The sequence below is a fragment of the Engystomops pustulosus genome, chromosome 3 (genome assembly GCF_040894005.1).
Source record: "Engystomops pustulosus chromosome 3, aEngPut4.maternal, whole genome shotgun sequence".
In the NCBI taxonomy this organism is placed as follows: Eukaryota; Metazoa; Chordata; class Amphibia; order Anura; family Leptodactylidae; genus Engystomops; species Engystomops pustulosus.
This window is the reverse complement of record NC_092413.1, coordinates 107,724,539-107,739,801: the sequence shown is the minus strand read 5'-3', so window position 1 is coordinate 107,739,801 and position 15,263 is coordinate 107,724,539. Positions and strand designations below refer to the sequence as shown.

The 15,263-nt window shown below is 41.6% G+C and overlaps 1 protein-coding gene across 3 annotated transcripts in view; it reads right to left on the bottom strand.

Moving 5' to 3' along the window:
* Window positions 1-219: 219 nt before the first annotated feature.
* The window catches only part of HS3ST5 (heparan sulfate-glucosamine 3-sulfotransferase 5), a 169,151-nt gene continuing 154,107 nt past the window's right edge, over window positions 220-15,263 (bottom strand). For all 3 annotated transcript variants that reach the window (XM_072141744.1, XM_072141746.1, XM_072141745.1), the window contains 2 exons: window positions 7,745-7,883; window positions 220-3,844 (listed from right to left, as the gene is read on the bottom strand). In XM_072141744.1, the coding sequence (XP_071997845.1) occupies window positions 2,914-3,844; window positions 7,745-7,851 (1,038 nt within the window). In that variant the 5' untranslated portion in view covers window positions 7,852-7,883 and the 3' untranslated portion in view covers window positions 220-2,913. The remainder of the gene's footprint in view (window positions 3,845-7,744; window positions 7,884-15,263) is intronic.

Below are 15,263 nucleotides of genomic sequence, written 5' to 3'. Positions count from 1 at the left end.
CTTAAGAAATAGCTAATGGCCCGATCCCTGATATCTGTATCCTTACAATAGATGGCTGCGACGTGATATGAATGTAGCTTAAGACTGTATATTGAAGGTGTAACAGTTCCCTATATATTTCTATCACTGCTGTTTCATAGCTTTACATACCCTCAATTTACTGCTGAATAGACAAGGTATTTTCTACTTAGCTAGATCACATGACAAAAACACAAATGATGAAAATCCACATTTAGTGATTTTAATTCATTCCAGTTTAAGTTAACACAATAAAACTTCTCACAATAATTTAAAGAGTCATACTCAGTTTTACAAAATAGAATTACTTGATGTGAAACCATATGTACAATAAAATCTACATTATTTACAGGATGTTGCAGTGAAGGGGGCGGTCAGGCCTCTGTTTTCTATTGTCATCATGCTTGAAGTGACCGGTACCTGTACAAGACATTATAGTGCAAATTCACCACAGGAACTTTGGAACAAGAAGAAGACTAGCACTGGTTTATTTCTAGGAAAATAGTAGAATCTTTTCACAGCAAGGGTTTAGGATCATGAGAGAGACGATAAATTACCTAATAATCTGTAACTTCAAATTGTATATAGTGAGTTTATTTAAGCTAGATTGCATCACATATAGAAACCCTCTCAATCCTAACGGATATGTCTGAATTTGTGTATTTGCTCTAGACAGCATAGATAACTTTGTATCACATCCTATGTTATACCATCTACTCTAGTCCGCATTGAATACTTGTTCACATGAGCTGGGGCAGTTTTTGATCCACAATAGCCAAATATTTTTAGTGTGTTCTGCCAACAGTAAAAAATTCTTTGTGCTTTTTTTTGCGTATACTTTTTGAAAAGAGACCCAAAGCTAACTGAAATGCACATTTGGTCTTAAAGGGTAGGTCCACATTTGAAATAATTTTTATTGCATCAATGAAAAAACTGCATATTTCTTATACAGTATATTGCTCCTTTGCAGCCTTATGTGTATGATCGTTAACAGACCACAAACTGTTTGTAATCTGATTATGAAATCTTTTCTCCTTTTGTCTGTCCCACATTCAGTTCAGTAGCAGTAAGTAGGTAACGGATGAATGGGATCTGGACACACCAAGGTCGGCCTAGGAGCTGTATACACAAGATGGTATTTTTTTTTTCTTTTTTCATGCATTTAACCAATAGAAAAAAAATTGTAGATACCCTTTCAATTTCTTCATCAAGATCACAACAGGCAAAACACACTTAGGTTTGATTACCATAGAGTTTAGACACTTATGTGTGCCGTTGGCCAATGGATATTACCACTAATAAATCATCTCTCTACTAAAATCTCCTTTCATTAACATATACACTCCTAGGCCATTCATTAACAAGCAGGGGCAAAATTTTGGAAGGGGCCTTTCTAGAAAAGTTAGTTCCTGGTTAATGCCTGCAGGTTTGCAGAACTCTAGGATGAGCCTATCATTTATCTCCAAACAAATTGCCCTATTTACTTCCTACTAACAATGAAATTGAGGTGACACATATAAGATACAGAAAGCAAGAAAATGATCATTTGCTTGTTTGTTAGCTTATTGTCCCATAACTGATCTCATAGGTAGCCCATACAAAGGTCAATGGGGGGATTTATTAAGCTGACTGGGGCAGAATGAGAGTGATTTGTGCAAAATAAACTGTATGAAATGCCTTGCTCTACTTTATTTAAGGGTTTTACACAGTTTTTAGGCACTTTACTTGTACAAAATGGGCGTAGAACTGGGAATAGAGGGAGTGCACTTACAGCATTTAGTTGAAGCGCCCAAAAATCTAGACCACCTAGCAGAAAATGCAAAGTAAGTATCCACTATGCCAGATTTATTGTCCAACATCAGACACAGTGATAAATATGCAGCAGTAGAAGACTGTCTAGTTGTTCTCTGCAAAGGTCCAATATGTGACAATACATCTGCCCCTGCTCCACATGGTTTTGGCTATGCAAGTGAAAATTAGATCTGCAGTCAGATGGTACAGCATTACCTTCTGAAGCTTTGTAGCTAGGGAATACCTACGAAACTGCCCAAGCCCAGATAAAATCATCAAAGGCCCTGGTTAGCCTGTGAATCACGGACCATGTGCTGGGCAAATTTTTACAGACTGACCAAAGTGCAGAGGACATGAGTCATTATTATATATGATGCAAGGAGTCCCATCCCCCATAAACTTGGGCGCTAACACTATATTCATAATTACAGCCCGGCTCTGCAAGAGACATTATATATCACTTTGATTTATTGGGTTTCACCCTTGGTTCTGTGGTTAGTTTGTGATATTTGGACAATGCACAGTCATGTGAAGGCGTCTTAATACCTTGTGATGCCACCTGGTTCACGTTATGCTGCTGAAAGCTTGTGTTCTCATGAACATGATATAAACCATACTTACAGTGTTTTAACCAGTGATCCTAATGCCTGAAATCTCTAGTGTTGATTTGAGTAGTGGTGCAAACATCTGCACCCATAGACATAGCTTCTGTGCTTGATGCTATTGCTGGGTTAGGCGACACTCATCTCTTGTCTATGGGTAACTATATGGCTAGTTTACCATTACGCATACTATGCATAAAGCAATACAATGGAATGAGAAACTTTTTTTTTTTTTAAATATTACCATACTTCTGGTCTGAAAGCATAAAATTGCCAATCTCCATTTTGTCATAAAGCTTATCATACTTTATTCGTGGGGAGGAGTCCCGTTTCTTCTCAATAGAAGCGGATCCCTTTAAATATTTGGTCACATCAATTATTTTTTCTCAAGAAATTAAACTTTTTCTCTATTAAAGGTGTCCATGAAAAGTGCATTATTGTTCCATTAAAGACTTTACAGAAAGCAATTTGCAACACATAGTGTTGTAGGCAATAGTATCAGTCAGGGCCAGTTAAATGTCCTCCCAGTGATCTGGTAAAACTTCTGGTTAAAAGGATGAAAGAACTTGTGCAATTTTGTAATGACTGAGGGGTCCACCTCTGGATGTATGCGCCCCTTGCTACCCGCCAGGCACTTGTTAAAAACAATGTTAAACCGCAAACAATAGAAACCTCTGGTAGCATTAAAGTACAGGTTGTATTGACTTATTCTTTGTGGAAGATTGAGAAATGTTTCCACCAGTTGTAATTCTGGCAGTGGTTCGGTAATAAGCCGATCCCCATCAACAATGTGAAACTGTTCAATAGGAAAATACTTCAGCCACCTCTCCAGATGCTTTGTATAGATACTGGTCCTCACTGCTTTGTATTTTGTGTTCACCTCGCAGGTATTCGAGTCCATAGCCAATTTTTCAAACTTGTAGTAGGTCTTATTTTTCCTTTCCTTTCCCTCTAATACCTGGGTATAGTCAGAAATGGCTCTTGTTGTGGGCTCTCTAACAATTACTAGTAACTTTATGGAGGAGTTCATTTTATAAATCCTTTCGGGAACCTCATCTGTAATGAAGTATGCAGGACTCTTCTCAATAGTGATTTGGTGAGGGTGGGAGAAAGGCATCTTTTTTCTGTACCATTCAATACCCTTTGCGTAGTTCTCATCATTGTCAAAAAAATGAATTTCTTGAGAGGCCTTGACCACAGAGGGATGGAGATTTAACATTTCAAGTAAGGCTCTAGTTCCCCCTTTTCTCACACCAATAATAATTGCCTTTGGTAGCTGCTGGACCAGGTTATGAAGAAGAATCTGCTCTTTAGTGGCGTTTCCTTTACGGAATTCATGTAAGAGTCCTCTTTTATACTGCATAGCACGAAGAGCGATTGCATCCTGATTTTGTGGACTGAATCTACCTTCAACTGGACATATTGGTGGTAACCTGTAATGACAACAGTTTACAATATGAAAAAAACACATTCTATAATGAAGGGAAGAAGATCAGACAGAAGAAAGGGCTTATTCATGTGATGACAATAGTGATAACATTTCCCTAACCCCTACAGGACACAGACTGTTTTGGCCTTTCTGACGTGTTATTGGAGGGACAAGGTGCACATTTTTGATTGATTATTCATTCAACAATACTGTAAAGAATGAACATATATATACAAGCACTATGACACCTGTAGCAGCAATTATAGGGAAAAAAATGAAACTTCATAACTATGCATAGATTGTCTCATTTTAACTGCTTAAGGAACTCCCCATCTTCAATAACTAAATCATTAACTTTTATGTTTATGTCTACAGAGCTGTATGAGGGCTGCCTTTCTGTGAGACAATGGGGCACATTTACTTACCCGGCCCATTCGCGATCCAGCGGCGCGTTCTCTGCACAGGATTCGGGTCCGGCTGGGATTTAAGATGGTAGTTCCTCCGCCGTCCACCAGGTGGCGCTGCAGCGCCGAAAATAATCTTAACGCCCCGGAATGCACCATCCCATAGAAGGTGAAGGTGAGCGCTCCCCAAGCGACACATTTTCGGTTTTTAAATGCGGCGGTTTTTCCGAATACGTCGGGTTTTCGTTCGGCCACGCCCCCCGATTTCTGTCGCGCGCATGCTGGCCCCGATGCGCCACAATCCGATCGCGTGCGCCAAAAACCCGGGGCAATTCATGTACAAGCGGCGCAAATCGGAAATATTCAGGTAACACGTCGGGAAAACGCGAATCGGGCCCTTAGTAAATGACCCCCAATGTGTCCTTCCTAGAATGCTGGAACAAAATTCAAATTCAAATGCAATGAAATTATTACAAAAAATCTCCAAATGACATTTTTCATGTATTCTTCTGGTTTGTCCGATCATGGGGATACAACAATAGTTTAGGTTTTCTTAAAAGGAATACCTTTTGTACAAATAAAAATGTTTTTCATTTTGCCCTTTTCTTAAACCAATAACTTATTCATACTTTGGTGTTCAGAGCTGTGTAAGGTATCATTTGTTTGCAGGACATTTTCACGGCTACCATTTTTAGGACTGTACGACTTTCTGATCACTTTGTATTTAAAATTTTGAAGTTGAGTTGTAAAATAGCAAAAAAAATTGGCAATTCAGACATTTGGGCACTATTTACTGTTAAGGTATTCATAGCTGGGAATAACTGTTTTATATTTTGATCTGAATTTTGGGGATGCTGTGATACCTGACATGTTTATGATTTCATCTGTTTATTTTATATGCATTCTAGGGAAAGGGGGTGGGGTGATTTGAATTTTCACTGTATTCTAACTTTTTTAAAAGTTTAAAAGGTTTCTGATTGCATATGCAATATACTGAATACAATACAATACATACATACAACATAGTCTAGTATATATGGTACCAAAACTCTATTGTTTCAGGAATCCATGACATGCTCCTGTTGCTCACATATACTTTTCTATTTTTTACACCTCTCTTAGCCCTTCTTCACCCAGTGGCCCATATTTATCAAAAACAGTGCCAAGTTAAAATCTATGTAAAAGGGTTCACGGTATTTTTATGCTAACCAAAGTGGACATTTATTTGATGTATATTAAAAATACAGGTTCTTGCCTAGTCATGCTGCTTTCTAGTATAGCTATTGAATAACAGCATGCAACATCAATCAGCTGAATGTAAAGCCAGTAGGATCTTGTCATGTATCAAAAGTGGTCTGGACTCTCGTGATAGGGATGTAATATTACCACTATACAAGGTATTGGTTCGGCCACACCTGGAATATGCTGTCCAGTTCTGGGCACCGGTCCATATAAAGGAGGCCCTGGAGCTGGAGAGGGTTCAACGTAGAGCCACAAAAATGATAAGGGGTATGGAGGGTCTTAGTTATGAGGAAAGATTAAAACAACTAGATTTATTTAGTCTGGAAAAGAGACGACTACGAGGGGACATGATTTATTTATATAAATATATGAATGGTCCATATGGTGGTTAGTTTTTCATATTAAATCAAATCAAAAGACGAGGGGGCACTGTGTCCATTTGGAGAAATCAAGGTTTAATCACCAGAGGCAACACGGCTTTTTTACTATGAGAACTGTCAATCTGTGTAATAGCCTGCCTCAGGCGCTGGTCACAGCAGGGACAGCAGAGAGCTTCAAGAAGGGTCTAGATGCCTTTTTACACCTAAATAACATTGAAAGTTATGTTATATAGAATTGTTTCCCCTAAATCCTTCCTCATCCAATCCCTTCCCCTCCTTGGTTGAACTTCATGGACAAGTGTCTTTTTTCAACCATAAAAACTATGATACTATGATGGCTGCTTTGGTTGTACTCCTATCACTTAGGCTGCATTCACACTACCGCAAGGGGGACGTATTTACGGCCGACGTATATACGGCCGATATACGTCCCCCATAGACGGCAATGGGCGCACGGCGCCCTACGGGAGCGGTACGCTGCCGCACACGTGCGGCACCGTACTGCTCCGTGCCCCGTGAAAAAATAGGACATGTCCTATTTTTTCAGGGCATACGGCGCCGTGCGCCATATATCCCTATGGAGTGGGGCGGGGGTGAGCAGCGCTCTCCCCCTCCTCCTCTCCCCGCACGCTGCCGTGTGCCCGCCGTGCTACGGTACGGCGGGCAACGGTCGTGTGAATCCAGCCTAAGGAAAACAACAGTCCAAATGACAGAAAAACCAGAATGGAGACAGAAGGAGACAAATTACAATAGTTCTTGATGTACTGTTTAAGGATGATGTCCTTTAAAACCATAATATGCTAATGAATTTAATTTGAATATTCCTTCATTCTAAAGGAAACAAGAAAATATGTCCTAATAGCAACATTTTCTAATACAAAACACCAACAATTATTCATCTCCATTTAGTTAAATTCAATAGACATGGACGATGTAAAAAGGCAATTAAAGATTTATGCACTCAATATAATTGACCTGAGTTTACTTCAATTTCCATAAATGTTGCCAATTCCCCATAAGCAGGGATTATTTCCTAATTCGCATTCAGTACCCAGTCTCATGTTTATCTCAGTATTGTAATGCACAAGTGTTTCATGGTCTATGGTGAGTATTTAGTGTCTCCAGGGATGATCAATACAATAGTATTTCTAGAGCCGGCAGAGCAGTCTGTAAAGTCTGGAGTCAGACAAACATGATACATTCACAATCACCGAGTCTAAAAGCGCAATCTGCATTTACACTTTAGACTGTGGCTTCTTTTTAGAAGGAAGGAGCACAATGAAGGACATTCTATTGATGACAATAGAGTTTACAAAATTCTGGAAGGGATTTCTTTGCTTTACCATTAAATTATTCATGTAGTCAGATAAATGCATTGTAATGCAGCCTTGCTGTGTGCATTGTTCACACAAGCATGCAGAAGACTTACTAATGTTACCTAAGATGATGAACACTGCTTGTACTGAACAGCTTGAGCGACCAAGGATGGAGCCTCTTCTACCAAGTAAATAAATGTGCAACTCCAGGGATAGACCAAAAACCTCAGTATATTGTGCAGCTTTCCACTGATATCAATGTGATGTTTTAATAAATGGGATAAGGATATTTTCCCATCCAGCTGATTTGTTGCAGAAATTTATGTGGCTTAGGACTATTTTAGGTGTTATGAACTGAGGGGTTTTGGACAGTCACAGAAATTTCTTTTATGTGAGCTCAAACTAACACAGTCTGCAAGTCTATCCTCACATGTTATGGGGATTTACAAGCATGAGAAAATCTTTCTTTTACCCACAGCCATCCCCCTCATGAAATCACTTTTACAGAAAGAACAAACCAATTTAAAGCTCCGATGTAAAAATGTAACTCTGAGGCACTTACCTATCCAAGCTCCCAACTCTGGCAACTAGATATAGGAGACTTCCAACAGCAAGGCTGCCTAGCACCAACAGCTTCTGTCTCAGCAACGCCTGCTGTTTGAATAGCATGGCCCTCCATCAATCTTCAGGACTTCTTCAGTCTGAGAAAAACAGAAGACATAATAAAGAATTCATCAGCACGTGTACAGACTGAAGGTTATTAACAGGCAGTCAATCAATGGCCATCTACAAGGGATTAAGGATGCCTGCATACGCCACCATAGATTTTTGTTTCCTGACGCTGATAAAGTAAATGGCATTGTCTCCGAGTCCCATTTACATGAACTGAACTGATCATTATTTTCAGAAATATTTGCAACAAAAATCTAACATATGAAGAAATCTAGGGTTAAAATGATGTAACATCCACATGTTTGAATGGCTAAAACCTATAATGATGATAAAGAATAATCCTTTCTCACAGGAAGCAATTGCCCAAAATGGACAACCAATTTTAACCTCTTAAATATGAAATGTACACCAGAATGGAAGATCAGCTGGCTTCTTATGAAATATGAAGAAGTGTTATGAAATAATACTTACAATGATGCAGACTAGAGAAGCAGAGTTTATTAATATAGCCATCCAACATAAAACCTAATAAGAAGGGATACTGCTTTCTCTGGCACATGATACCTACATATATTGGTAATGTGCATTAACAGTCAGCATACTGTTGAAGGATATGAATGATGTTCCTGTATGTGATTTATGTACGGTATATGTTGTCATAGAATTAAACTATCAGCAACTGACTAAGAGATCTAGCAAAGTGAAATGAATTATTACCAGCAGGTGTCACTAGTGGGCCACGGTTTAACATCCAACACTAATACACTCAGATTAGTAAGAAAAGGTCTGGGATTGACATACTGGATATGCTTATTTTAATATCAGAAATTTTTTTTAGCAAATCTGATTTACTGCTATGTAAGCCTGTGTTCACATATGCCTGGGGGCTTCTGTTGTTTTGCTCTATTATAGAAGCAGAACAACAACAAAATAGAAGGATACTAAAAGATCCCATTTCTTCGAATTGCTTCATCTACAGGCCGTTTAATCTGTGCTTTCTAAAGGAATTTCAGAGGTCTGCTCCTTTCAGAGTCTGAAATGCTGCAGCTCTGTGAATGTAGGATCCAGTCCCAGCATAAGGGCGCACACTTCCTGATAAACCTACATAGCTGTGATTAAGGACATTGAAGATCAGAAATGCGTTAGGTTGCCTGCACTATACTGCTGTCATTGTGACAGATAAAGCTGGTTGCCAATTTACCTTTTTTTATGAGATTGAGTTCATACATTTATATACACACACACAGTTCTACTCACACATTTATACACTCAGGCGCACACTTTTATGCACACTATATACATTTATACATACCATAAATTCACATATATACACACAGTATAAACACACCATACACACACATACAGCATGAATACAATATATATATATAAATATATATATATATATATATATATATATATATATATATACACACACACACACACATATATAAACATAGTACCATATACAGACATATAGCATATGCATACATGTAGAGAATATTTACATCACATATACACACAAACAGCATGTACACGCATACATACAGTATATACACGCCATACACTATATACACCTCAGGTATACACACACATACATACAGCATATACACTTTACATATAAACACACCAATAGAGAATATACACACCCATACATTTATACACTCATACACACATATGTATCTACTCACTGTCTGGTAGACTTCCCTGGGGCCCACTAGCTGCCGACGATATTGGGGAAGTAGATGGCAGGAAGTAGAGATGGGAGATCCCTAGTCCTGCTATGCCCTCTCTGACATTTGTTTCCCGAGTTGCTAGATCAGCTGTGTAATGTGGAAGATGTACACTGTTATATACACTCACTGGCCACTTTATTAGGTACACCATGCTAGTAACGGGTTGGACCCCCTTTTGCCTTCAGAACTGCCTCAATTCTTCGTGGCATGGAATCAACAAGGTGTGGAAGCATTCCTCAGAGATTTTGGTCCATATTGACATGATGGCATCACACAGTTGCCGCAGATTTGTCGGCTGCACATCCATAATGCGAATCTCCCGTTCCACCACATCCCAAAGATGCTCTATTGGATTGAGATCTGGCGACTGTGGAGGCCATTTGAGTACAGTGAACTCATTGTCATGTTCAAGAAACCAGTCTGAGATGATTCCAGCTTTATGACATGGCGCATTATCCTGCTGAAAGATGTCCATCAGATGTTGGGTACATTGTGGTCATAAAGGGATGGACATGGTCAGCAACAATACTCAGGTAGGCTGTGGCGTTGCAACGATGCTCAATTGGTACCAAGGGGCCCAAAGAGTGCCAAGAAAATATTCCCCACACCATGACACCACCACCACCAGCCTGAGCCGTTGATACAAGGCAGGATGGATCCATGCTTTCATGTTTTTGACGCCAAATTCTGACCCGAATGTCGCAGCAGAAATCGAGACTCATCAGACCAGGCAACGTTTTTCCAATCTTCTACTGTCCAATTTCGATGAGCTTGTGCAAATTGTAGCCTCAGTTTCCTGTTCTTAGCTGAAAGGAGTGGCACCCGGTGTGGTCTTCTGCTGCTGTAGCCCATCTGCCTCAAAGTTCAACGTACTGTGCGTTCAGAGATGCTCTTCTGCCTACCTTGGTTGTAACGGGTGGCGATTTGAGTCACTGTTGCCTTTCTATCAGCTTGAACCAGTCTGCCCATTCTCCTCTGACCTCTGGCATCAACAAGGCATTTCTGCCCACAGAACTGCCGCTCACTGGATGTTTTTTCTTTTTCGGACCATTCTCTGTAAACCCTAGAGATGGTTGTGCGTGAAAAAACCCAGTAGATCAGCAGTTTCTCAGACCAGCCCTTCTGGCACCAACAACCATGCCACGTTCAAAGGCACTCAAATCACCTTTCTTCCCCATACTGATGCTCGGTTTGAACTGCAGGAGATTGTCTTGACCATGTCTACATGCCTAAATGCACTGAGTTGCCGCCATGTGATTGGCTGATTAGAAATTAAGTGTTAACGAGCAGTTGGACAGGTGTACCTAATAAAGTGGCCGGTGAGTGTACATATTATGCCATATATACATACATACCCTGTTTCCCCTAAAATAAGACATCCCCCGAAAATAAGACCTAGTACAATTTTGTTCAGGGTAAGAAATATAAGGCCTCCCCTGAAAATAAGACCTAGCGGCAGTCATTGCAGCAGTTCCGCCCAAGCCGTTACATTACTATTAGGAAATCCTTATAAATGCTACCAGGATAAGAAGGGTTCATTTATGGAAAGTGAAAGTGAGACGGGGGCCAATGATTCTAATAGAAATGGAGTCACACGAAATACAGCATGAAATTTAGAGTTTGGAGAGTCATAAGGAGGTTAGAGAAGTTGATTTTTTGTTCAATAATAAATGTAAATTCTTGATCATGGAAAAATAAGACATCCCCTGAAAATAAGACCTAGTGCCTCTTTAGGAGCAAAAATTAATATAAGACACTGTCTTATTTTCGGGGAAACAGGGTATGTGTTGTATAATATGTATATAATGGTGTATCAGGTAGGGTGGCTGGGCACCCTGACACTTCAGGCATCATTTCACTGCTATGGCTACTATGGCTACTACTGCTATGTTGTTATGCCCCTGAAGTTGGAATGCCCATTTGCAGGGCAATTTCACAGCCTGCAAGATCTACAAATGTCCACAAAATGAACAGAAACACTATAATTTTTTGCAAATTTTAACAAACCCTGACCTTTTATAAACTGTCTTGTGGGACATAAAGCATACCTCCCAACTTTTCCAGCTGAGAAAGAGGGACAAAAAGGATTTTTCCCTGTAGGCCACGCACTAGTCACGCCCCTAACCTGACCCTGGCCACGCACCTAATCTGCTGAGGTTCAGTCGGCAGTCAGGGAGTCCTTGCACAGCACCTCAGGATGAGGAGGTGAATAATAAGCACCTACCATCAATAATTCTGATGGTAGATGTCCTCTAACCCCTTGTTGCACCATAACATTCCCCAATGTCATGGTGCAGCAGCCAGTGTATGATGCATGAAGCAGCAAACACCTACAATCAGTGCTGGCACAGATTGCAGGTGTTAACCCTTTATATGCTACCGCCAAGGCTGCTCGCGGCATGTGACAGCTGGTGTGCATGATGTCATCAGGGAGCAATGGGGGTCTTTAGACTGAAGAGCTGTAATTTCTGAAGATCTGTTACAATGTGCCAGTTGCACATTGTGACAGATCATGTGCAAAATCCCCATATTCTACTATACTGTAGTATAGCAGAATATGGTAGGATCAACCAGTCAACCTAAAGTTTAAGTGCCATAAATCATTAATGATATAAATCATTAAACATGTTAGGCATCGCCACCTCTTAATAGTCCCGATCTATCAATATTAAAAACCGGTTATTCCCGTCGGTGATCTCTGTAATGGAAAATAGCGCCTAAATGTTTGAAACACCACTGTTTTGCACTGGAATAGCCCCCCAACAGTGGGATATCCCAGCTTAGCTATGGCAGGCTGCTGCTTTATTGTATCTGGCTGATTTGCACCCCACATCGCCCCGCCCCCCCATTTTTGAAAAAAAAAACAACAACGTGGGGTCCCCCTTTTAATAGGGGGACCTCTCGCCATCCCCCCCCCCATTTTAAAAATAAAATGTTCAAAAAAACAACATGGGGTGCCCCCTATTTTCCAATTCAGCCAGATACAAAAAAGTAGCAGCAGCCTGCCATTACTGAGCTGGGAAATCCCACTGTTAGGGGGCTATTCCAGCGCAACAATAACAGCCTGTGGCCGCCCCACTGCCTGACCATTTATAGAGGTTCGGTGCTGGTTTGTACCCGGCTCTTCCCGGCACCACTGGTGGCGGTGGGTACCGGGGGAATGGTATGGGCGTTAGTGTGAATTTGCCAAAAAATTAAGGCAAACACTGAGGAAAAATAATCACACCATTTTCAGGAAATAGAAAAGCAGGCACAGTCCCAAAAGACACAAATAACACAAACACACAAAAAAGGGCACGCAGCCATGGGGGGGGAGACATGCTCGTTGTCTAGGGGGGAGACATGCTCATTGTCTAGGGGGGGAGACATGCTCGTTGTCTAGGGGGGGAGACATGCTCGTTGTCTAGGGGGGACCATGCTCGTTGTCTTGGGGGGGGGGGAGACATGCTCGTTGTCTGGGGGGGAGACATGCTCGTTGTCTAGGGGGGAGACATGCTTGTTGTCTGGTGGGGGGGAGACATGCTCGTTGTCTGGGGGGAGACATGCTCGTTGTCTAGGGGGGGAGACTTGCTCGTTGTCTAGGGGGGGAGACATGCTCGTTGTCTAGGGGGGGAGACATGCTCGTTGTCTAGGGGGGGAGACATGCTCGTTGTCTGGGGGAGACATGCTCGTTGTCTGGGGGAGACTTGCTCGTTGTCTAGGGGGGGAGACATGCTCGTTGTCTAGGGGGGGAGACATGCTCGTTGTCTGGGGGAGACAAGCTCGTTGTTGGGGGGAGACATGATTGGAATGGAGACAATATGAATAGCAAGCAGCCAGGGGGCTGCATAATTTACTGAGCCAAGGAGCTTGGTGACGTCACCCTGAGCGCCCCCAGTGCTATTTGCAAATATTATAAAATCATTTTTGCCACGAGCCAGGAAACTAGCGGAAAGAAGCGAGAACATCCCCTACAGGTAACGAGCATTAGTAAGAGAACATTATAAAACCCAAAAAATGGTGATAGATGTCCTTTAATTTTTAAAATCTACTAAAACATAATAAAATCTATATAAGTATGATATTGCCGTGATTGTACCAAACTAAAGAGTAAAGGGGAGGGGTCCTATGGAGCGCAGTAAAGGGGAGGGGTCCTATGGAGCGCGCAGTGAAAGCCATAAAAACCACATTTGATATTTTCTTTCCCGCTTCCCAGTATAGGGCCTGGAATATTTAATACCGTCACTAGGAAGTGTAATTTGTTATGCAGAAACAGGCCACACGCAGCTCTATACATGGAAAAATAAAAAAGTTATTGATTTTTGAAAGTGGAGAGTGAAATATGGAAACGGAAAAAACATAAAAAGGGCTGTGTGCTTATAGAGGTTTTCCTGCAAATACAAATTAGTCCCTATCCACAGAATATGGCCTAACTTGATGATCAATGGGGGTCTCAGTGATGAGACCCCCACAGATCATGAAAACGAGGGGTCCTACGTATCTCCATTGGACTCATGGTCGCTCCGTCAGTGTAATGGAGCAGGCAGCCGTGTATGACCATTCTGCTCCATTACTGTCATAGAGCGATGAGGGGTCCACATGAGGTACATGGGACCCCAACAGACCCCTCGTTTTCATGATCTATGGGGGTCACATCACTGAAACCCCAACACATCAGCAAGTTAGGCCCTATCCTATGGATAGGGCCTAACTTGTATTTGTGGGAAAACAACTTCCAGGGGAGGGGATGGGGGAGGTGCCGGCCCTGCTACAGACAGTGGTGGAGCTGGAGAGGAGGAGAGCGCTGCACCCCGCCCCCTGGCTTCAATGTATCCTGAGCAGGACGGAGGCGGGATTCGGGGGCGGGACAAGACGGAACAATCAGTGGGGGCGGGACAAGGGTTAAAAACCGGGACTGTCCCGCCCAAAACGGGACGGTTGGGAGGTATGCATAAAGGGATATTGGGGATGCAAGTTCTACACAATCTATAGCAACTGAGCATATGCAAATATCGCCTAGCCCCCATTATAGTCTCATCTTCATTTTTGTTCTTGTAGTGGAACGGTACATACACAGAAGCATTAGTATTTTTATCAGTGTAAAGCTACCACAGCTCATGTATTAACCAGGAATGAGATTGCTGCCATTCTCACTGCTGAAATATACTGTACATAATATTCATGTTAGCCATTCTTTAACTGAAAGCAGCATTTTCAAAACAGTGAATCTCAAGACTACACAGACTCACCAGACTATTTACAGAGCATCTGGTGGCAGCCATCCATAAAACTTAAATTACATTTTGAACTTTAGCTATAACAACTATACTATACTAGGAGATTACACCAATTATAGGAAAAGGTTGTAAGATTGTGTGGTTCTTGTAAACAGCAAGGGCATGACGATTGCGGTCTCTGGGATTGCGACCGGGTCAGAAGGGAGAGGGGCCCAAGATGAAGAAAGCGCACATGACTTATGCTTTTTATATTGAATCGTGAGAGCCACAGGCCTCTGTTAGTCTGACACTACTTCTGTCTGAAGGGCCAATGTTAGGTGGGGGGGTGGGGGCTAACTTGAAAATGAATAAGAGAAACTCTCGCTGCTAGATCTGTGCTTCTCTCTCAGCAGTCTAGACAGTGAGGGAGGGGGGTCCAATCTCAGAAAAGACCTGACATGTGCTCCCCTCCTGCAATGTA